Here is a 22,999-nt window from a genome sequence, read left to right as displayed (position 1 = left end):
TTTTATTTAGAAAGCAAATACGGTACAGGAAAATGGGTTTTTTTTTTCAATAAATGATACTATTATAAATCATATATTTCGGACATATCAAGCCTTTTTCAATGATAAATAAATATTTTTTTCACCATTGCCGAGATATAACAACGTGCTGCCGACTTTTCTTGATTTTATTTGGAGACTGTTTTTAAATATCCTAATTTGTGTAGAAAAAGACTTGTTATGACCGAAATGTCTGTTTATAAAATTGTTTTCATTATTTGAAATATTTTTTTTTTTTTTACATCCTGTCTGGTTCCTAAATAATTTTTTATATACATACTAGCAGAGAGACCCGACTTTGTCTGGAATTAAATAAGGATCAATAAAAATTTGTCCCAATGGTGCTCTATCCTTATCACAGACTATTTGACCAAAATGGGCATCAAAACAGTTCCTCACCCTTCCTATAGTCCAGACCTTGCTCCTCGTGACTTTTAGTTATTCCCTAAGCTCAAGGAAACCTTAGAAACTGTTATGAGACAACTGAGGAGATGAATGAGGTTGTGACGGGTGTCATTGGCACGCTCACACAAGAGGACTTCCATGGGGGCCTTCCAGGAGTTGCTGGAGCAGTACAAATGCATTGCAGCCGGAGGAGATTACTTTAAAAGGGACGAGTTTCATGTGTGTACTATCAATAAAAGTTCCCATACGAAAAGTCTGGAAACTTATTGAAGGCACCTTGTATACCTTTTGCATAACCACATCTTTTTTTTTTCAAACTCCACACATTTATTGGAGCAATCTATTTCTGTTAGATATTAATTAAGAAAGAGAAGACATCCTCATCACTACACCTTTTACACCTCAAATTAAAAAAGCACAACTTCAAATTAAAAAACACAACTTCAAATTAAAAAAACTAAACTTCAAATTAAAAAACATAACTTCAAATTAAAAAAAGACAACATCAAATTAAATAAACCCAAGTTCAATTTAAAAGCACGTGACATTATGTTAGAATTATTCATACTCAAACTTTGTAAGGTAATTTGCATAACATCACTTATGCAAATTACCCACTATTACTTGTAGTTGCTCGCAACAATAAAAAAAGAAAAGTTTCTAACAATTAACATTACAATAATTTAAAATATGGAAAATAACAATGGATCTCCGGTAGTTGTGCGATCAAGTAGAGGAGTCAAGAGAGGCACAGTACGTGGTCAGTACAAACGCAATCGAAATTCTCCTAAGCGTCGGATTCTGGAAGCCGCTCGAAATAGCAGGGACTGGACAACTGTCGCAGAGAACTGTGGGATAAATAGGAACACCGCGTACGCCTGGGTGAATAAACAGGCCAAGGGGCAAGACGTGGAGGATAAGCCGCGGGGTGGAAGGCGACATGGGAAAGTGAATCCGGACATGGTCAACAACATGCTTGATATAATCGGAGAAGATCCTACCATCACTCTCAAGGAGTTGGCCTTGAAGATTTCGGAGATGCATGGAATCAACCCCCCAATCAGCGTTACTACCATAAATAACCATCTCGATGGTAGACTCTTCACTGTAAAACGGGTTCACAAGCAAGCCGAGAATGTCAACACTCCGGAGAATAAGGTAAAACGTCGTATCTATGTAGAAAGGGTTATGGCCGCATTGGGAGCTGGTAAACATGTGGTGTATTTGGATGAGTCAAACGTGAACTTATTTTGTACTCGGACCGTTGGACGATCCGCGAGGGGCCAGAGAGTGGTGCTACATGTTCCAGGCTCGAAATGTCCAAATATTCACATGGTTGCTGGTATTAGTCAACAGGGACTCATCAACTTCACCCGCAGGCGTGGCGCCTACAAGCACCCGGATGTCAACCAATGGGTTGCAGAACTACTCAATTCTGTCTTCGCAATGGGATATGATGCCGGACAGGTAGCCTTGGTAATTGACAACGCCCCGTGCCATTCCCGAGTGGAACAACTACACGACCAGGCAGCTTTTGCAGAAGTGGAGTTTATTCGCTTGCCTCCATACAGCCCGGCTCTCAACCACATCGAAATGGCCTGGTCAGCCATCAAAGCCGTCATCAAGAGGGATCTACCGAGCGTTATACATGTGCCACAACCGGAAGATATCACAAAAGTGGAGCACCGTCTTCATCTTGTGGAGACCGCCATCGACCGAGCCTACCAAGTGGTAACTCCTGCCATGTCTCAGGCATTCTGTAATCGGGTTCAACGCCATCACGCTAGATGTCTCAGGGAAGAGGACCTCCGTGTTGGAGAATAAATGGTTTATCTATCATGTAATAAAATTTTAATTGTTCATAGGAATACTCTTCAACCTCTAGAGGAAGTCAACTCGATGGAAATTGCTCAATTTGTATGTCACATCTGTTCCAAGACGTGCAAATCTGCGACGGGAGTGCAGAGTCATCTGAGATGGCATGGATGACGAGATTGGGAGGACTCAATGTGACGGCGATCATCTGGAAAGATGCAGCAATCATTATGTATGTATGTATGTATGTACGTACGTACGTATGTATGTATGTATGTATGTATGTATGTATGTAAAGGCGAATGAACTCTTTTTCTGCGTCAACGGCCAACTAGCACCGTGTATATTTGTGTGTGTGTATATGTGTATTGGGGTAGAGAGGGCTCCCGTAAGCCGTGATAAAGGCAACCTTTCTAGGAGAAGCAAATCTCTGATTTAAAAAAACCATAAAGCGGAAGACCAGTACCCGCATTAAGCTGGTCTGCAGTTTAATTTGTTGCTGGTTATCTTGCTCTTGCTTGTTGCTGGATCTCAACATTTTGAACCGAGAGAGAGACTTAGCTGTCGTACAAAGCTAAGACCCTGTAACATCATATTTGTATAGATACTCCCTCAGGCATTTGTGCTCATGGATTTTAAATGTCTGAGGGAGTGGCATTCGTCTGACAAGACGTTGCAATCATCATGTATGTATGTATGCCTAAAACTTTCGATAGAGGCGACGTATCATTTCTAGGTCTACTTAGTAATTGATCGTTAAGCTAAAAGTGAAACTAAAGCATTTAGCGTTCCAGCCACGTTTCATCGGATATAAATGCATCGGATTATTACTTGTCTTACATTTTTTGCGTTCTCCTCTGTTAAAACTTATTGGGTTAACGCAGATACGGTTAGAGCTTATTATCTTGAAAGGATATTCTGCTTTGGTGATATTGTATAGGTAATCCAAAAGTGGTACTCTAACTTTTTAATTTGCGCTTATCTTTCGGTTATATTTGATGCTGAAAAAGGACGGATCATTATTCTAGGGGTTACGTAAGCGTTGGCCGGTATCACTTTCTACACACTTATCAGTAATTAAGAGTAATTTAGGATTGTATCTTCATTTTCTGTTTCAATATTCATAGATCTCTATTCAATGAGCAATACACTTTGTGTTTTATATACACATTTTTGGATAATATTATTCATAAACAACATCGTACCAATGGAGTAACCCTCTTATATGATTGGTTTTTACACATATTCCAAAATCACTTTAAATGTTTAGCTGATACGTAAGTTAACGTGGGTTCACTAGTTATTAGGATGGCATTGTTCTTTTGTTCAATGCTGTTGCAACTCAACCTGTGTCGTTCAATCTTAAGCGTTCTTCTAATTATTCATACGATTCCTATAGATGAAAAATCCAAACTTTTTTTTGTTTTTACTATGTATTGGTTTTCGAGTTCACATCTCGACATTTATTATACGGTAATAATGCGTAGAAAGAAATAGAAATATGTTGGCAAGTTGAAATGAACATTTTGTGTTTAAACTTGCTGACGTATTTTTATACGCGTTATCCATCCATCCAAACAAAAATTTTACTCGTTTTAAACCATACTTGGTGTATAATTACTATTATCTGTAAATTTCAGTGTTATATGACTAGTAGTTTAAGAGTTTATCGGTTAAATATTTTCACACACTCATCTGTTTTATTTGTATTGATTAAATATATTTTAAGTTATTTACTGTAACTAGGTATAGATAACATTCTAAGCTTAGCTCAAATAAAAGTGTATTATTATTTATGAAATTTTTGCCGACACATCTCGTTATGCATCCATCCAAACAAAGATTTTACTTGTTATAAATCATCCTTGGTGTATGATTGCTATTTTCTGTTAATTTCAGTGTGGCGTGACCAGTAGTTTAAGAGTTTATCGGTTAAATATTTACACACACACACATACATCTACTATTTTATTTATATAGATACTAGATGCCCCCCAGCGTTGCCCGGTCTTACAATATGCTTAAACGTGATATGTTAATGTATACATATTGCGTATGTATCATTAAAGAATCAATCCTCTATTTATCTATATTGAGGAATAATCTGGCCGGTGGATTAATTCGCATATATATATATATATATATATATATATATATATATATATATATATATATATATATATATAACTACTTAATTTACTCACATAAAATTAATATACGAAAGTATACATCTTTTACACCTCAAATTAAAAAAACTAAAGTTCAAATTAAAAAAACACAATTCCAAGTTAAAATACAACTTCAAATTAAAAAAACTAAACTTCAAATTAAAATACACAACTTCAAATTAAAAAAATCCAAGTTCAAATTAAATTAAAATTTTATTACATGATAGATAAACCATTTATTCTCCAACACGGAGGTCCTCTTCCCTGAGACATCTAGCGTGATGGCGTTGAACCCGATTACAGAATGCCTGAGACATGGCAGGAGTTACCACTTGGTAGGCTCGGTCGATGGCGGTCTCCACAAGATGAAGACGGTGCTCCACTTTTGTGATATCTTCCGGTTGTGGCACATGTATAACGCTCGGTAGATCCCTCTTGATGACGGCTTTGATGGCTGACCAGGCCATTTCGATGGGGTTGAGAGCCGGGCTGTATGGAGGCAAGCGAATAAACTCCACTTCTGCAAAAGCTGCCTGGTCGTGTAGTTGTTCCACTCGGGAATGGCACGGGGCGTTGTCAATTACCAAGGCTACCTGTCCGGCATCATATCCCATTGCGAAGACAGAATTGAGTAGTTCTGCAACCCATTGGTTGACATCCGGGTGCTTGTAGGCGCCACGCCTGCGGGTGAAGTTGATGAGTCCCTGTTGACTAATACCAGCAAACATGTGAATATTTGGACCTTTCGAGCCTGGAACATGTAGCACCACTCTCTGGCCCCTCGCGGATCGTCCAACGGTCCGAGTACAAAATAAGTTCACGTTTGACTCATCCAAATACACCACATGTTTACCAGCTCCCAATGCGGCCATAACCCTTTCTACATAGATACGACGTTTTACCTTATTCTCCGGAGTGTTGACATTCTCGGCTTGCTTGTGAACCCGTTTTACAGTGAAGAGTCTACCATCGAGATGGTTATTTATGGTAGTAACGCTGATTGGGGGGTTGATTCCATGCATCTCCGAAATCTTCAAGGCCAACTCCTTGAGAGTGATGGTAGGATCTTCTCCGATTATATCAAGCATGTTGTTGACCATGTCCGGATTCACTTTCCCATGTCGCCTTCCACCCCGCGGCTTATCCTCCACGTCTTGCCCCTTGGCCTGTTTATTCACCCAGGCGTACGCGGTGTTCCTATTTATCCCACAGTTCTCTGCGACAGTTGTCCAGTCCCTGCTATTTCGAGCGGCTTCCAGAATCCGACGCTTAGGAGAATTTCGATTGCGTTTGTACTGACCACGTACTGTGCCTCTCTTGACTCCTCTACTTGATCGCACAACTACCGGAGATCCATTGTTATTTTCCATATTTTAAATTATTGTAATGTTAATTGTTAGAAACTTTTCTTTTTTTATTGTTGCGAGCAACTACAAGTAATAGTGGGTAATTTGCATAAGTGATGTTATGCAAATTACCTTACAAAGTTTGAGTATGAATAATTCTAACATAATGTCACGTGCTTTTAAATTGAACTTGGGTTTATTTAATTTGATGTTGTCTTTTTTTAATTTGAAGTTATGTTTTTTAATTTGAAGTTTAGTTTTTTTAATTTGAAGTTGTGTTTTTTAATTTGAGGTGTAAAAGGTGTAGATCTATGCATAAACTTTACAAAATATAAATTTATGCGTAAACTTTAAGTATTTACTTTAAAAGTGCTCAATACGTAGGTAGAGCTAGTTAGTAATTTATAAAAATATATGGCGATTAAGCTACACTGAATATTCTGCGTTTCATCCACTCTAGGATTCTTCAGGCTTATGCGCAAATTCTGTGGTTGTTTGTCGTTTTTATATGCGCATCTACTAAACTGTAGAAGAGAAATAGCAAACAACTGTGTTCACAAGATAAAATTTACTCTAGGATAGCGATACATAATAGTTTTAAAACTAACAAAAACAATAGAAAATAAACAAATAAATAAATTAGATAAACATGAATATACTTAAACGATCACACATATATGTATGTATATATATGTGCATATATGTGTGTACACATATATATATTTATATATAAACTAACATTAATAAAAAAAAAACTAACAATAAAATAACACTAACCGAGATTTAAAACTGATCAAGAAGCTAAATATCCAGGCTAAATAGAGCACACACAAAGGAACAGGTCAACCAGATGTCAAATAGGTCTTTGTCCGATAAATGCATTCTCATTGGATGATAGGAAGGGCATGGCGGACACTAGAAAGCTGATTGGCCAACTAAAATTTCAATAGAAGATGAGCATATAAAAACGACAAACAACCACAGAATTCGCGCATAAGCCTGAAGAATCCTAGAGTGGATGAAACGCGGAATATTCAGTGTAGCTTAATCGCCATATATTTTTATAACTTACTATATATATATATATGTATATATATATATATATATATATATATATTCTTTTTTTTTTTAGATTAGTTTAGTTTCGTATATACAAACGTGTATAATAGTTTATAATTTGTTGATATTATTTTCATAAGTATGTATACAAAACTAAGAATTAATAAATTTACTAATTATTAAATAGAACATTTTGGTAGAAGATTCATAAATTAATTAAAATTGTTAGTGTGAATAGTTGGGTTTAATGACTTTGTTTGATAAAAATTCAGTATGGCGTAATGGAAAAATGTAAAGATAACTGCAGCTTCTCTTCCAATTTTCGGATTTTTACCATGTCAAATCACATTTCAATTCCTTTTGACGGATTGATCGTTGCTATTTCTTTTGATGAGATGAGGGCATAATAAACTATCAAGATTATACTATAATACAATAATAATACAAAATAATATCATATTTAAGTGTACGAGGGGCATGCAATAAGTAATGCCCCTGCCCCACTTCCCATAGCAGTAGAGCAACAAAACCACACGCCCATGCTTCTGATCTGGCGACATGCGAGTTGTGGACCGGAGTATTGTCCTGCAGGAGGAGTGTACTTTTGCTGATCTTGCCCCGCCTTTTGATTTTGATAGCTTCCCTTAATTTCCTCAAAAGTGAAGCATTACGGCTCCTGTAATTGTGGAATCCTTTGCCAGGAAATCTGTCATCACTATCCGTCCTGGTCTAAGAAGACTGTGAGCATGATCTTGCCAGCGGAGGACTGCACCTTTGCCTTCTTTGGAGGTGGTAAGTCCAAGTGCTTCCATTACATTGACTGGGCTTTGTTCTCTGGATCATAGTGATGGACCCAGGTTTAATCCTGTGTAATCAGTCTTTCGAAGAACTTTGACTCATCTTCTTGGCACATCTCCAAATTCATCCTCGAGCACTCGACGCATTCTCACTTCTGGAATGGTGTGAGCAACCTGTGAATCCATCTGGCAGACACCTTATGCATATGCAAATGTTCATGAATGATAGTTTCCACAGATTTTGTATTAATCTTGACATCTTGGGCTATTTGGCGAATAGTAATGTGCCGATCTTCCAAAATGGCAACCTCAACTTGACGGACAGAGGCCTCATCAATGGCAGAAGGGGGGGGGGGGCGACCAGGTCTGAGAGCTGTTTCCACAGACTTCGGGCCATGTTTGAATTCACGATACCAGCGTTTTACAAGGTCATATGATGGGGAATTATCACCATAACTTTCTTTCATTTCATCAAAAGTCTCCTGTGATTTGCGTCCTTTCAAATACAAAAACCGGATCACTGCTCGACATTCAACATGCTCCATTTCACACCTAACTCAGTTCAAACACCTGTAAAACAGAAACCACAATTAGTTCACAGCCGTAATTTGCCACATAATCCGTAGAGATATAAATCATTGCACATGAAAAAATTTCAGCTATATCAGAGAACTGGAAGTGGGTCAGGAGCATTACTTATTGCACACCCCGCGTAATAGTTAAGTGATTGATTTTGCGCTACAAAACAGATACTGAATTGTATAAGTCAACTGAATTAAAGGAATAAATTATAAGATGGTCAACATGAATTTTAGAACATAGTTTTTTGTCATTCATATATATATATATACACATATATATATATACACATATATATATATATGAAAAATAGATTGGAGGTAGAAGGACCTGAATGCTCAACGTTTCGCCCAATTTATGATGGCTTTTTCAAGAGGGATGGTCATTGTGTAGAAAAAGAATATCCCTCTTGAAAAAGCCATCATAAATTGGGCGAAACGTTGAGCATTCAGGTCCTTCTACCTCCAATCTATTTTTCATATCGTCGGATTTCAGCCATCTTAACAATCATATATATATATATATATATATATATATATATATATATATATATATATGAAAGAAAGAGAGAGAGAAAAAATAATAATGATAATGTCGTTCATTACATTCCATTTGTGCTTGTTTACTGATATTTAGGCTTGATGATGAATGCCCTGGAAAAGTCACTTTTGATTAATATTTAATTTTAAAATATGTAAATGAAGAAATGATTTGTGGCAATTTTAAATGGTACATCTTCTTTTATCATAAAGTGAACTCATTAATGAGAAAAGATAAAATAAAATGGTGATGCACACTCGGACTGTAGTCGAATGCTCTACCACTAAGCTATACCTCCAGATTATAATAAATCTGTTTTTTAAGAAGAAATGATTTGCTGCAATTTTATTCTCTTCCTTGGCCGGTGTAACGTAAAATACTTCCCTATAAAATTTATTCTTTTTTATCTACAGGAGAGAAAGACTATTTTTAAGATCAGATTTTTTCCGAATTTTTGATACTTATTGGATAAATTTTTGTACAAAGCATATCTAAGAACATAAAAAATTAGTATTGTGTTAAATTTGCAAAAGATAGGCTCACCCGTTTCAGAACCTTTGAGGAAGGAACACACACACACACACACACACACACACACACACACACACACACACAGAGAGAAACACACACACATACACACACACAGACACACACGCACACACACTACAATTCTAGAAACGCTCACCTGCAGAATTCTTTTCCGTGGAGCTGCTTCCCAAATGATTACAACATAGTAGCTTTCAAGTCCAATGTAAACAAGTTCTTATTGAGCCGTTCTCTTGAATAATCAAATTCTAGCCAACTTCCACCATTACCCATCATTGCGGTATTGTTTCACCGACCACCTGGCATTCATTAACCCTTATCCTCGAGTGGCTTTCGGGCCTTGACAAGCCATGACTCCCTTGTAGAAAAAAAAAATCTCCTCTTACTTTTTTTACTAGAAAAATATACAGCTCTCCCGCCCTGTCTCTCTCTTTCTCTCTCTTTCTCTCTCTCTCTCTCTCTCACACACATACACACGCGCACGCACACACAAAATGACTTTTATATAATAGTAGAGACAGAGATAAAGATGTTGATCTTAATTTCCGATCGAAGACATAAAAATAGTGATAAACTATTCTATTAGTTTAGTTTTTTTTTGTTTTTTTTCTGATTTTATCAAGGAAACCTATTATCCTATTGGCATGATTTAACTGTTTGACAAATGGGCAGAACAGAACGAAAATCACCCCTCCCCGTCATAATTTTAACCGGTATTCTGCAGTTGGTATTTTTACGACCTAACCCAGCATAGTATGAACACCCCCAACCTTCCCATGTTAAGAACGGCTTTCGGAATAAACACCCCCAACCTCAAAAACTATACTACATGCTAAAACATGCTATAAAATTATAGGGGGGGGGATTCTCGTTCAGGTCCGCCGACAAATGTTATATTTGCATGCAGTTCTTAGAATTTTCATCATTTATTTTAATTAAAATTTGTTCAACCAATGAGGCTGTTTCTGCTGCTTTCCGTCTTGAACACTGATCCAGTCAGCAAGTGTGCTTAACTTTCGACCTTTGCTTTCAAGCAAAATAAAAAAAAAAAAAAACAGAAGATTACTGTTATTTTTCTCTATCAGGTTCATTCTGATATTTTTGTTTACTTTTTGATGTGGTAATCGAATTTTTCAGTAAGTAAAAATACATCTGCACTTGGCATTTCATTTGGAATTCTATTAATTTTGAAGTTAATAGGAAACATTTCTAAGGCGGCAGAGAAAAGGTTGCTCGGTGTATCTCATTGAGTTATATTACACACTCACATACACACTCACATACATACATACATACATACATACATACATACACACATACATACATACATACATACATACATACATACATACATACATACATACGAGGTGCCTTCAATAAGATTCCAGACTTTTTTGTACAGGCATTTAAAATTGTCTTAAACTCTTGAAAATTCAGTATGTTATTGCTATACATCTTATGAGATGACTGACTAATTTGTATGATTTCAGGTTCAAATGAACAGCTAGGACAGGAATTGGAATACACCCTACCAAAGACTGGTAAAATTGAAAAATGCAATCCGGACGTGATGGCACTTCAAAAGAACGATATACAATAGAACTTGGAAAAAATGCCATAGAAACGTATAAAATGCTTCAGACTGCTTTTTCACCATCTTGCAATAATTGAGCATTAGTTCTGGAGCGGCATAAAAGATTCAAGGAAGGCAGTGAGTCTGTGAGTGATGATGAGAGGTGTGGGAGGAGTAAGGTAGTCAGGAGACCAGAGTTGATTGGCCAAATAAAGAATTTCACGGATAAGTATTGTCGTGTGTCCAAAGTTTGTTCCAAGGCATCAAGACAGTTCCTCATCCTCCCTATGGCCAAAACCTTGCTCCCTGTGACTTTTGGTTATTCTCTAAACTCAAGGAAAACTTTAGAGGCTGTCGTTATGAGATAATTGAGAATATCAAAGAGGCTGTGATAACATGCTTACCCAAGAGGACTTCTATGAATCCTTCCAGAAGTTGTTGGAATCGTACAACAAGTGCATTGCAACCGAAGGAGATTACTTCGAAAGAGAATTGAGTTTCATATGTGTACTATCAATAAAAATACCCATACGAAAAAAAAAAAATATATATATACTAGGTGCCTTAAATATATATATATATATATATATATATATATATATATATATATATATATATATATATATATATATATATATCAGAATAATGAGATGAATATTGTGGTATCAAGTCTTTGATACTAAAATCCCACACCCTTTTTTTTTGTTTCAACCCTTATTTTCTTTCTCCATATTCCTTAAAAAGATTCAATCTTTCATATATTTCTATGTATTTGCTGAATAGCAAAAATTATATCAAACCAGATTTAATATTTTGCTCATGACTTTTCCTCTGAGGAGATGAGCCTACATTGAAAATCCATGGATTAAGGAAATTACTTTGAACATTGTATTCTTTGTTCAAATAATAAAGTTTTGTTTTGAAAATTAGATTTTTCTGAATGAAATTTAAATATAAAAAGCTGTAAATTTAAAGAAATACATATATATATATGTATATATATATATATATATGTATATATATATATATATATATATATATATATATATTACAACACTATATATACATATTTCACTGTATATATATATATATATATATATATATATATATATATATATATATGTACAGTGACGTGCACAGAACTTTTTTTTTTTTAATTACATTTTCACCCCAAACAAGGCACATTGCCACTTTGTTGTGGGGGGCTTCTATCAGGGACATAGGCAGGTACTGTGTAGGGAGTTGGGCAGCAAGATGTCGGTTCACATTGCACTTGAACTTCTGCACGTCAGTACAGTGGAGGAAGCAGGGACCTGGAAGGGAATTCCAAAGTCCAGCTGTTCTGGGGAAGAAACTACGGGAGTAGAAAGATCTTTTACATCTAGGGATCTCTACTGTGAAGGGGTGGGATTTAGCTGCTTGTCGGGTTTGTCGGTTTACATCGAGGGGGCACAAGTGCTTGCAGTTCGTCAGAGCATTCACCGTTAAAGTACTTGTAGAACAAGCAGAGTAGCCTGTATAAACTTTTTCAGGGCAGGTGCTCAAGTGAAAAAAAAAGGCAAAAAAAACAAAAAGTATTGAACACCGTCTCGGTTAGACACGGGCCTATAATACATTCCTCTGAAAATAGTACTTTTAAAACAGGAGTAAAAAGGGCAGGTGCTTGCGCACCCCTAGCATCTCCCTTCTCTACGTTCCTTTATATATATAATCACTTGTAACCTGAATCACTGCTTCAAAAATGGATTGTATACGTTTTTGAACGTCTTTAATTTCCTAAACTTATCCCATTTGTACTTTTATAGAAGATTTTTATTATTATTCCTTTTTCGTAATTAGACTTTAGTAATCTAGAATTTGGTTAATCATTTTTTTTTTAAACTCAAATATGATTTTCATTTTTCTAAAAAAAAAAAAAAGACATAATTTGAATAAAATAAAATACACATCAAGTGTGCTTGAAAGCCAAATCACAACGTAATATTAGAAAAATAAACAAATATTTTAATTGTTTAAAATTTATAACATAAATATATTTTGGAGCTAAACTCCACCTTCAGTGTGTGTGTGTTTTTTTTTCTTTTCTTCTTTCTTGCCATATTGTAAAGTTGGAGAAAGAATAGTCTGTTTGTAAAGAGCCGCGCGTTGTATCTCAGCAGTTGTATTTTGAAATATTGAAACAGTGCGTAGGCAACGCGAGAATAACGTCAAGGGTGTGAATTCATATAGAAACGTTGTTTTAATTTGAATAAAATAAAATACGCATCAAGTGCGTTTGAAAGCCAAATCACAACGTAATATTAGGAAAATAAACAAATATTTTACGTGTTTGAAATTTATAACATAAATATATTTCGGAGCTAAACTCCATCTTCAGTATGTTGTGCTTTTTCTTTTCTTCTTTCTTGCCATATGTCAGAAATGGTGCTTTTCATTTATGTACACTCGGTTATTTTTTTCTCCATGAAAAGACGTTTTCTCTTTTTATACTTAACTGAGAATGCAAACGGTATTGTGCATGCATGTTTTTTACAGTCCAGCAACTCTTGCTTCCCCTACTTTGTCCTCTAGTCCTAATCTTCAACGAATGATCGATGTTTCTGACAAAAGGGGGAAAATCGTTGCATATTGGTCGGAAGTATTATGAGAGCAATAACTAGAGGTGACTAAATTCTCTTTCCACTTTACTCTATCCTTGTTGCCATGTCACTGATAAGGATGCTGGAGGTAAACGTTTTAACTGGGCTGACGTTATTCGCCTGATAATCAGGGACCCGAACCTCTGACTATCCCGCTAGAAAGCCGTCATATCAACAGATGCATAATACCGAAACTGCTACATTATCGTTTGGTGAATGGAGTCTAGACCATGCAATAGGGGTTCCCGATGCCATACTAGTGGGAACTGCTACAGCTTTTTCTCATCACTGGTCAAAAAAAATTCTTTCTTCTTTGTTTTCTTCTTTGTCCCTAATTCTCGCTTTCACTTCCGCTCAGCCTTGCTCCTAACAACTCTGCTGACCTCCTCCACAAACTTCCAAATCTAACAACGAAAATCTCTAAAGAACAAAACAAAAAAATTCTTGTTGAGCCGTCTCCTTCAATAGTCAATTTCTACCCAATTTCCATCGCTGTAGACACACTAACTCTTATTCTCGAGTGGCGTTCGGGCCTTGATAAGTCTTGACTTCCCTGTAAAAAAAAAAGAAAAAAAAAACACAAACTAGCCAAACAGCCACTTGAACTTAAGAAGCTTCCATTTGGAACTATGTTTATGAAGGAATTATGAAGCAAGATGTTTGTTTGCATACGTTTAATTAGGATTTGTTCTGATGTGACAGTTCATTATTTTCTGTCGTTGGGCAATGAAAGAGAAATCTTTTTAGATTAAGCCAATTTTTACTTTTGATCCAAATCAGAGGGCCTTTTGTGTGTGTGTGGGGGGGGGATAGCTAGATTTTTCCAAACTTATATTTAACTCTACAAATAAATTGGGAGTCGGTTATTTAAATTGTTTCCTGATCTGAAATGGAGCACATACATCAAATCCGTTGCCAATGTCGCTGGTAAAATGGTTGGATTACTCTACCGCTCCAGTAGTTATCTCACTGCCGAAGCAATTCTCTACCTGTATAAGAACCAAGTTCGTCCTAAAATGGAGTACTGTTGCTACATCTTGGTAAAAACTGCTTGAAGCACCCAGTCCTGCCTTGACAGAGTTCAAAACCGACTTTGTAATCTAGTAGTCAATGTCCTTTTCTCTTCTCTAAAACTTCTTACCCACAGAAGAGACGCTGCGACCTTGTCTCTGCTCTATCCTTATTTTCTGGCAAGTGTTCGACTGAGCTCCAATCTATGATCCCCCCCCCCTTGCCAATCTTTCACATAAACACTCGTCTGGCCAAAATCACTATCAATAAATTCCTCCACTCTTTATTGGTGCTTTAATCTAAACGTGGATTCCATCAACAAAGCTTCTTTCCTAGAACTGCCTGTCTGTAGAACTCTGTTCCGATAGTCTGTTTTCCAGCTGACTACAATAAAGTGTAGTATCTGTTCTTCAGATGCTGCGCTTCATTTTCTTGTTCTCTTTCGGTGGAGGAGAAATCCTTCACGACTGAGACAATTTTTATTTTTGTACCTTTTCTCCACATTAAAAAACGACCCTGGTGTCTAACTCTGTCCCGTGGGGAGGCATAGTAAATAGGTACAATATTGTCTAACGTAAACAAGTTCTTATTGAACCGTCCTCGCAAATAATCTGATTATAGTATTGTCATCTTCAAGTTTAATGTAAACAAGTTCTTATTGAACCGTCCTCACAAATAATCTGATTATAGTATTGTCATCTTCAAGTTTAATGTAAACAAGTTCTTATTGAACCGTCCTCACAAATAATCTGATTATACCAAATTTTTACCACAAATGATTACTACGCTACTATCCCAATGACTACAATACACACATTAACCATTATCCTTGAGTGGCCTCCGGGCTTTGATATGTGGTAACCCTTTTGTGAAAAAAAAAAAGAAAAGAATATTAAAATTAGTGTTGGCACCAATAATCATAGTTGGAATCGGAAAAATCAGAACTTTTGGGGTATCAGAATCAGAAAAATTTGTAAAAGAAATTTGACAAATTTGAAAATATTTTGACAAATTTGAAATTTGACAAACAAACAAAATCTTCCACTGCTAGTAGTAATGATACAATAATCAATATTTATTGATTTTAAATAAACAGTTAAACTAAAAATCTATAGATCATCCCCCACAAATGTATCTTTACGTTTGCGAAAAAATCTGCACATTTCACATGTGTTTTTACGGTAATCGGAGAAAAAATAACAACTCTATAGTTAAATATTTAGATATTTATAAAGAATTAGAATCGGAATGGGTAATTGTATTGGAATTGGGGAAATGTTGGAACTGTCCTACCACCAATTGAAATATTAAGCAGATTTTTCAATTTAACTTTTTTTTCCCCCTTTTGTTTAATCTAGATAATTTAAGAAAATTAGAATCCCGGGCAAAACCGGATATATCTTCTAGCTTATTAATTATAGAAAACTGAACACAAAAGAATATATTGAAAACTTCTGCTGGATTTGTCTGATGAAAATATCAAAGATTTCACAATATTACATATATATGCGGGAAACATGAGACGTTACTTTTTGGTTGAAAAAACAATGAGAAGGAACGTTGAATACGAAAGGGAACTTTATTTATCATTTATGAGTATACAATATAAATGTATGATATTTTTTGTGTGTGTAATATAATAAAAATCAATTTTTGATTTGCTATGTTTAATCGGTTTTTTGTTTTGTTCTCTTTCTTTCAGGTCTATTTATGAGTATACAATGAATGCATGATACCTCTTTTTGTTTCCATGCCTCCATTCAGTTTAAAGAGACAATGGACACCCCTTGTAAGGGTAGCTGCGCGTGTAATTGTGAGGCAAGGATTTTTTTTTTTTTTTTAAATTACATTTTCATCCCAAACAAGGCACATTGCCACTTTAATGTAGGGGGCTACTATCAGGGGCAACAACTACTGGGGTACTATGTAGGGATTTGGGCAGCAAAATGTCGGTTCACGTTGCACTTGAACTTCTTCACGTCAGTACAGTTGGGGAAGCAGGAACCTGGAATGGAATTCCAGAGTCTAGCGGTTCTGGGGAAGAAACTACTGGAGTAGAAAGATCTTTTACATCTAGGGATCTCTACTGTGTGGGGGTGGGATTTAGCTGCCTGTCGGGTTTGTCGAGGGTGTCTACGTCATGGGGGCACAAGTGTCTGCAGTTCGTCAGAGCATTCACCATTAAAATACTTGTAGAACAGGCAGAGGGATGCAACGTTTCGTTGATGGGACAGAGGCTGAAGCTTAGATGCCAGTTCAGGGCCTATCAGATTGGCGACTCTTTTTTGAACCTTGTCTAGAAGCGAGAGACTAGTAGCAGATGCACCAGCCCAAATGTGTACAATACCCAATTACACCTCTCCTGAATTGGCACTGATTGGGTCTAGTGGCAAGGAGAGGTTCAAGGCTGATTGGAAACAATGCTGAGATAAGCATAACAACGTAACATGTGGCCACAGCCGAGATTGAACTCCCTACACGAGCTTGTAATGTAATTCAAATCTTGCCGGTAGCTGAATACTTGATGCTTCGCTAGGGCTAACAAGGGTATTTTTTATTGTGATGCAATCACTAGATGGGTTGCTTACCATGGCTTAAGAGAGGCTCATCTACCCTCGAGAGAAAGATAGACCACGCCAATATTATATTATATTTATATATTTCCCAACCTGGTGTTTTACCTTGCGGTACATACAGTGCCTCGCCTTCCCAAATGGTCACACATCTTGGACTGGCCAGGCTCGACGTTACTTAACTTTGATGATCTGGTGAGAACCGATGTGTCAACCTGATCGTGCCATATAGATGATTAGCAGAGAACACATACAGCACCTGGAATTCCCAAATGGTCACCTAGGCTCAACGTTGCTTAACTTTGATGATTTTATGGGAACCGATGTGTCAATGTGATTATGTTGTATATAATTTTTGTTTGTAATCTATGTATCTATAAAAGTGAGAATATGTGTGTGTGTGTGAGGACAATTCTCAACCTATATACTCAAAGAATTTGTGATCTACAGACTTGAAATTTGATATACAGGGTAATCAGACACATGGAAAACTTTTTAATCGGTTTTCATTTAGAAAAAATGGCTGCTAGGGGATCAAAACTGAAAAATTGGTACGTGGTGGGGGTCATCGGATTTTTATCTGTTTTTCAACTGTTTCATGAATGCGCATGCGTGAATCGTTCACATGACAGCTCCCTTATGTTAAGAATAAGTAGGTTTGAAAACACTTTTTAAAGATCACGTAAAGCTGGTCTAATGGTTATCGTACTTGACTCATTATCTTTAAGTTTTGCTTCCGATCTCAGCTAGAGTTTTTGTCTTTTTTTACTTACAGAAGTGAACTATTTAGGAAAAAAAAAAACATAATACTCGCATGCACATGTCTCAGTTTTTTTTTGTTATTTTTTTTACTTAATTTTTTTTTAAGGAATTTAACATTATGTTTAATACCGGGCAACGCCGGGTAATCTTCTAATGTAATAAAAATCAATTTGTGATTTGCTATCTCCAATGTTTTTTTTTCTCTCTCTCTCTCTTTCTTTTAGGTCCATTCACATCCCAAGCCAAATCATCATCATCATCATTAACTGGACCAATAAAAAACTCTAAACAGCAACTACAACAACAACAAACTTACTTCTACTCGGGAGATACGAGTGCTATATTCTCCTCTTCATCCTTACGCAAACCCAACCTTGGCTACATCCCTGATTGTAGTCAGTGGATTGATTTGAAGCCTCCTGCAATGAACAATCGCGCCATTTCTGAGTAGAACGTGAAAACTGAGACTTTGAGTTCAATCGCCGACTCTCGCCGACTGCCTCATCTACCGTAAGCATTCTTCTGAAACTTGGCCTGAGTCAGTTGTTACAAAAACACATAGACAAACAGATGGACACATGTAAATAAATTACACACACACACACATTATATATATATATATATATATATATATATATATATATATATATATATATATATATATATATATATATATGTAGCTTAATGTAATATACATATATGAGAATGATGAAAATAGTATTCCGACGAGATAGAGAAAGGAACAAACCAAGTTATAAGTCCATCAACGTTTCGTCTTTATTGTAAGACTTCTTATGGATGAATGAATTGAAGAAAATAAAATACCAGTTAAATATTTGAAAATATATTTGTTGTAATGAAAAGTACGACATTGTTCTATTTCAGGATAAAAAAAAAGTCGTTGGAAATTAAAAAAATGTTATAGCGTCGTGAAGAGAGTAAGTTTTTATTTATTTATTTATTTATTTATTTATTTATTTGAGCTTCATATAACCGTTAATATATTTAAAAAGATATGATGTAATTCATATTCTTTTTGGAATAAATATGGCCGTTATTAATTCAAATGTGGATGTGTAACTGAAATGAAATTAAAGTAAATAACTGCTAAGAGGACAAAATTGAAAAATTGAAACTTGGCAAGCGTAAGTCAACTTAATTTGTATCCTCCATACATGCACAGATATACATTTATACGTTTAAGTACGTTCTTTTTTTAAGTTTTGATATTCTTGTGTCTTTAGGTTATATGGTAGCGAATACTGCTTGAGAGCTAAATGTTTTAGTTTTTATTCTAAGTCATTCAAGTCATTCACGTGACATTTTTTTTTAACTTTTGAAATCGATACTCTATAGCTGACTGGGAGAGCTGTACATTTATATCAGATCTACCTCTGCATTCCAGGTTTAAAAAGGATGTGTCCTCTATGGTATCAGACCTGACAACAGAATGGTTAATTGTAGGTACAGAACGATTCATACCCTCAAAAAAGTTCCAAGAAAAACCTAACAGCCAGCCGTGGTTCTCTCCAGAATGTACTGCTGCCATTGCACTCAGAAATCACTTTTTCCATTGCTTCCAACGTAATAGCTGTACTGAAACTAAAGCTACTTTCAGGACCGCCAGCATCCTCTATAAAAAAGTAATAAAGAATGTGAGAGAGTTGTATGCTCAGTCTGTCAAGTCCAAAGTAGCTGAACAGCGGCTTGGTTCCCATCAGTTTTGGCAAAGAGCAAACAGAATCCTGAACAGAAGCGTGTGCTCTATCCCAACTATCATCAATGGACCTAAGGTAATCTCATCAGAATTAGAGAAAACCAAACTCTTTGCCAAGAACTAATTCTATCCTTAACGACGAAGGCCGTCAACCCTAAGCATTTCCTTGTGTAACTGAAAACACGCTATGCGACATATCTGTATGTGATGTTGCCAAACTAATCAAAAGCCTTGATTCCAGTAAATCAACTGGCCCTGACAGCATTCCAATTATAGTACTCAAAAAACAAGCAGAACTAGCTCCCATACAAAGTTATTTAAGCGTTGTCTTAAGGAGAAATGCTTCCCAACCCCATGGAAAATTTCATCAGTATGGCCTGTATTTAAGAATTCAGATGATCGGTAACCTCCCTCTCAGTACAGGCCAATAAGCCTCCTGTGTGTCATGAGTAAGTTACTGAAATCTGTGTCATATAGAGAAGTAGTTAACCGTCTCAGTAAAAATAACCTTCTTAGTGACATGCAATATGGTTTCCGTTCTGCTAGATCAACAACAGACGTGCTTACAGTTTTATTTCATAGGATTAGTGAATCTCTCGATGAAGGCTTCGTCTCCAGGGCAATTGCTGTTGACATATCAAAGGCCTTTGATAAGGTGTGGCACAAAGGTTTACTTCACAAAATCTTCAGCTATACCATAGCTGGAAATGTCTTCTCAATTATTAAATCATTTCTTTGTGATAGGCTCATAAGAGTAGTCGTTGATGGGCAGAAATCAGAAGCTTTCGATATTAATGCTGGGGTGCCTCAGGGGTCCATTCTGAGCCCAAATCTCTTCCTAATCTACATCAATAATCTTCCAAATCACATCCTTACATCATTTGTAGACATTTATGCTGACGATACCACCATCTATGGTAGCACATCAAAGACCGTTAACGACCAAGTTCCCTCTGATTCTCTCTCCTCTGATCTTGAGCACGTGGTACAATGGGGAAAGAGGTGGCTGGTTACTTTTAACACATCTAAAACCAAGCTTCTATCCTTACATCATCAACACTCTGATGCCCATCTGGCATCAATTGAATGGATGGCTCTCGTCTTGCGGAGGCTTTATTTTTTGATAATCTTCTGGGCTTGACCTTTACTCCCAACCTGAAATGGAACACATATCAAATCCGTTACCAAGGTTCCTGGGAAAATGGTAGGATCCTTCTACCGCTCCAGTAGATATCTCACTCCTGATGAAATTCTCTACCTATATAAAAGCCAGGTATGGCCAATGATGGAGTACTGTTGCCACATCTGGGATTGAATTGCTAGAAGAAACTTATCCTGCCTTGACAGAGTTCAAAACAGACTTTGCAGCTTAGTGGGTATGCCCTTTTCTCTTCCCTGCAAAATCTTTCCCACAGAAGAGACGTTGCGAGACTGTCTCTGCTTTATAATTATTTTCATGGCAGGGGCTCGTCTGACCTTCAATCTATGGTCCCCCCTCGCCAGACTTTCACAAAAAACACTCGTCTAGCTAGAACCACTATCAATAGTTTCTCATACTCTTTATCTGTGCCTAAACCTAAATGTAGATTCCATAAGCAAAGCTTCTTTCTTAGAACAGCACACCTGTGGAACTCTCTTCCGTTTACCTGCTTCCCAGGTGACTACAATCTGATTGTATTCAAGTCCAATGTAAACAAGTTCTTGATGAACCGTCCCCCTATGTAATCCAAATTACAAAAATCCCACTACCTATGTTAAAAACGCTATAATCACATTGACTATTGTATATCCATTAACCCTTATCTTTGAGTGGCCTCCGGGCCTTGATAAGTGGTAATTCCTGTGTAAAAAATATCACTACTATATATTGGGTACAATATAATAATCAATAGAAAATTGGTTTCATAATAATAAATACGAAATCCGCATGAATTAAAATATCATATTTAAGTGTATTTTATGACCGGATCCAAAGATAATATCCAATAGACGGGGTGGGGCACCCGGCGTTGCCTGGTTGTAAAATATGCTTAAATATATTACAATTCATGCAGATTTCGTATTTATTATTACAGAGCTATTTCCCTATTAAACATTATATTGTACCTAATATATAGTAGGGATTTCAAAAGTTAAAAAAAAAAATGACTTGGGTGCCATCAGCTAGAATCGAAACTAAAACATTTAGCCATCCAGCTGCTTCTCCTACTAATGTAGATATTGGGAGATGGGTAAGAAAGATTTGATATTAAACGACTTGAAGAATTACTTGAATTTGGCCATGGACAGGAAGAAGTAAAAATATGTCGGCAAGTTGAAACGAACATTTTAACTTGACGAAACATGTCTGTAGGTGTTACTCATCCATTCAAAGAATTTACTCGTTATAAACCATCCTTGGTGTATGATTACTATTTCCTGTTAATTTCAGTGTTTTGTGACCAGTACTTTAAAAGTCTATCGATTAAATATTTACGCAAACAGACACACACACATACATCTGCTGTTTTATTTATATAGGTAAATTGAATACGTTCAAAAGTATTGAGGAAATTAACTTAAACTAACAATTTATCGGGTAAATTTGACACACCGCTGTCAAAACTTCCAACTCCAAAACTCAACACTCAAATTGACTTGTACATGACGACGTACGTAGCACGCCTTCTTCCAACTTGTCTCCTGCTCACTTTGCGTCTCTTCTTATTCAACTGTCTCATTTGCATAGAAACGGCGACAGTCTGCGTCGCTCACGTGACCGTCAGCCATAAAACCAACAGGTGTCGACAGTTTAGCCTTTCTTCCCCCCCCCCTTTTTTTACACAACCGACCCTTTGAGGCACGTACACATACTAGCCAAGTAAGTTGTGATTTTCCCTACAAAAACAAAAAACAAAACAATGTTTCGAAAGTGCTCCATGCAGAGTAGTTGTTCACAAATATAATTTATGTAAACATGTTAAGTGATTGACTAGGTGTGCCAGATTTTTTGGGAATTTTTGGCACCCTTAACACAAAACTGTGAATAAAATATACAAAACTCGTAATTTCTTTTTTTAAAGTGGGTTGTTTAATTTCCTTATGGAATATACTTCCAAAATAAACTATTAAAGTTTTTTAAAAAATAATAGAAATATTTTTTATTTAAAAAAAAAAATGTGTTTACAAAGTGCATGTGCGCGCTCATGCTGCCATTTTTTTCTACCTAATGAAATGAATCGAGTTAAATTTTTTTCAATTTTTTCGATTTAAAAATTTATCAAAATTTTGCTATTGGTTCAATTTTTAAGATATTTTCGGGTTTAATGTGAAATGTTATGCTCTTTCCAATAAACCGAATATAATATTCTAGACAAACGTTTTTTTTTTTTTGATTTACGCCTCCCACCCCCATTTTGAAATGTCTATTTAAAAAAAATATTATTTTTCT

At 36.1% G+C, this 22,999-nt stretch overlaps 1 protein-coding gene across 8 annotated transcripts in view; it reads left to right on the top strand.

Moving 5' to 3' along the window:
- The window catches only part of LOC145242661 (protocadherin gamma-C4-like), a 567,292-nt gene extending 548,597 nt beyond the window's left edge, over positions 1-18,695 (top strand). Inside the window, exon 4 of one of the 8 annotated variants that reach the window (XR_013862793.1) lies at positions 18,077-18,214. Coding sequence is in view for 4 of the 8 variants with exons in the window: in XM_080105788.1 (XP_079961914.1) it covers positions 18,077-18,303 (227 nt within the window). In the remaining 4 variants the exon portion in view is untranslated. Of the gene's footprint in view, positions 1-16,219; positions 18,043-18,076 lie in introns of those variants that run through there. The other 7 variants (XR_013862788.1, XR_013862791.1, XR_013862790.1 and 4 more) reach the window with 7 other exon arrangements.
- The last annotated feature ends 4,304 nt before the right edge of the window (positions 18,696-22,999 follow it).

This window comes from Euprymna scolopes, chromosome 21 (assembly GCF_053919585.1).
Source record: "Euprymna scolopes isolate OS-2025 chromosome 21, ASM5391958v1, whole genome shotgun sequence".
NCBI lineage: Eukaryota > Metazoa > Mollusca > Cephalopoda > Sepiida > Sepiolidae > Euprymna > Euprymna scolopes.
The sequence above is the reverse complement of the archived record's forward strand: the minus strand, read 5'-3'. Positions and strand labels throughout refer to the sequence as shown.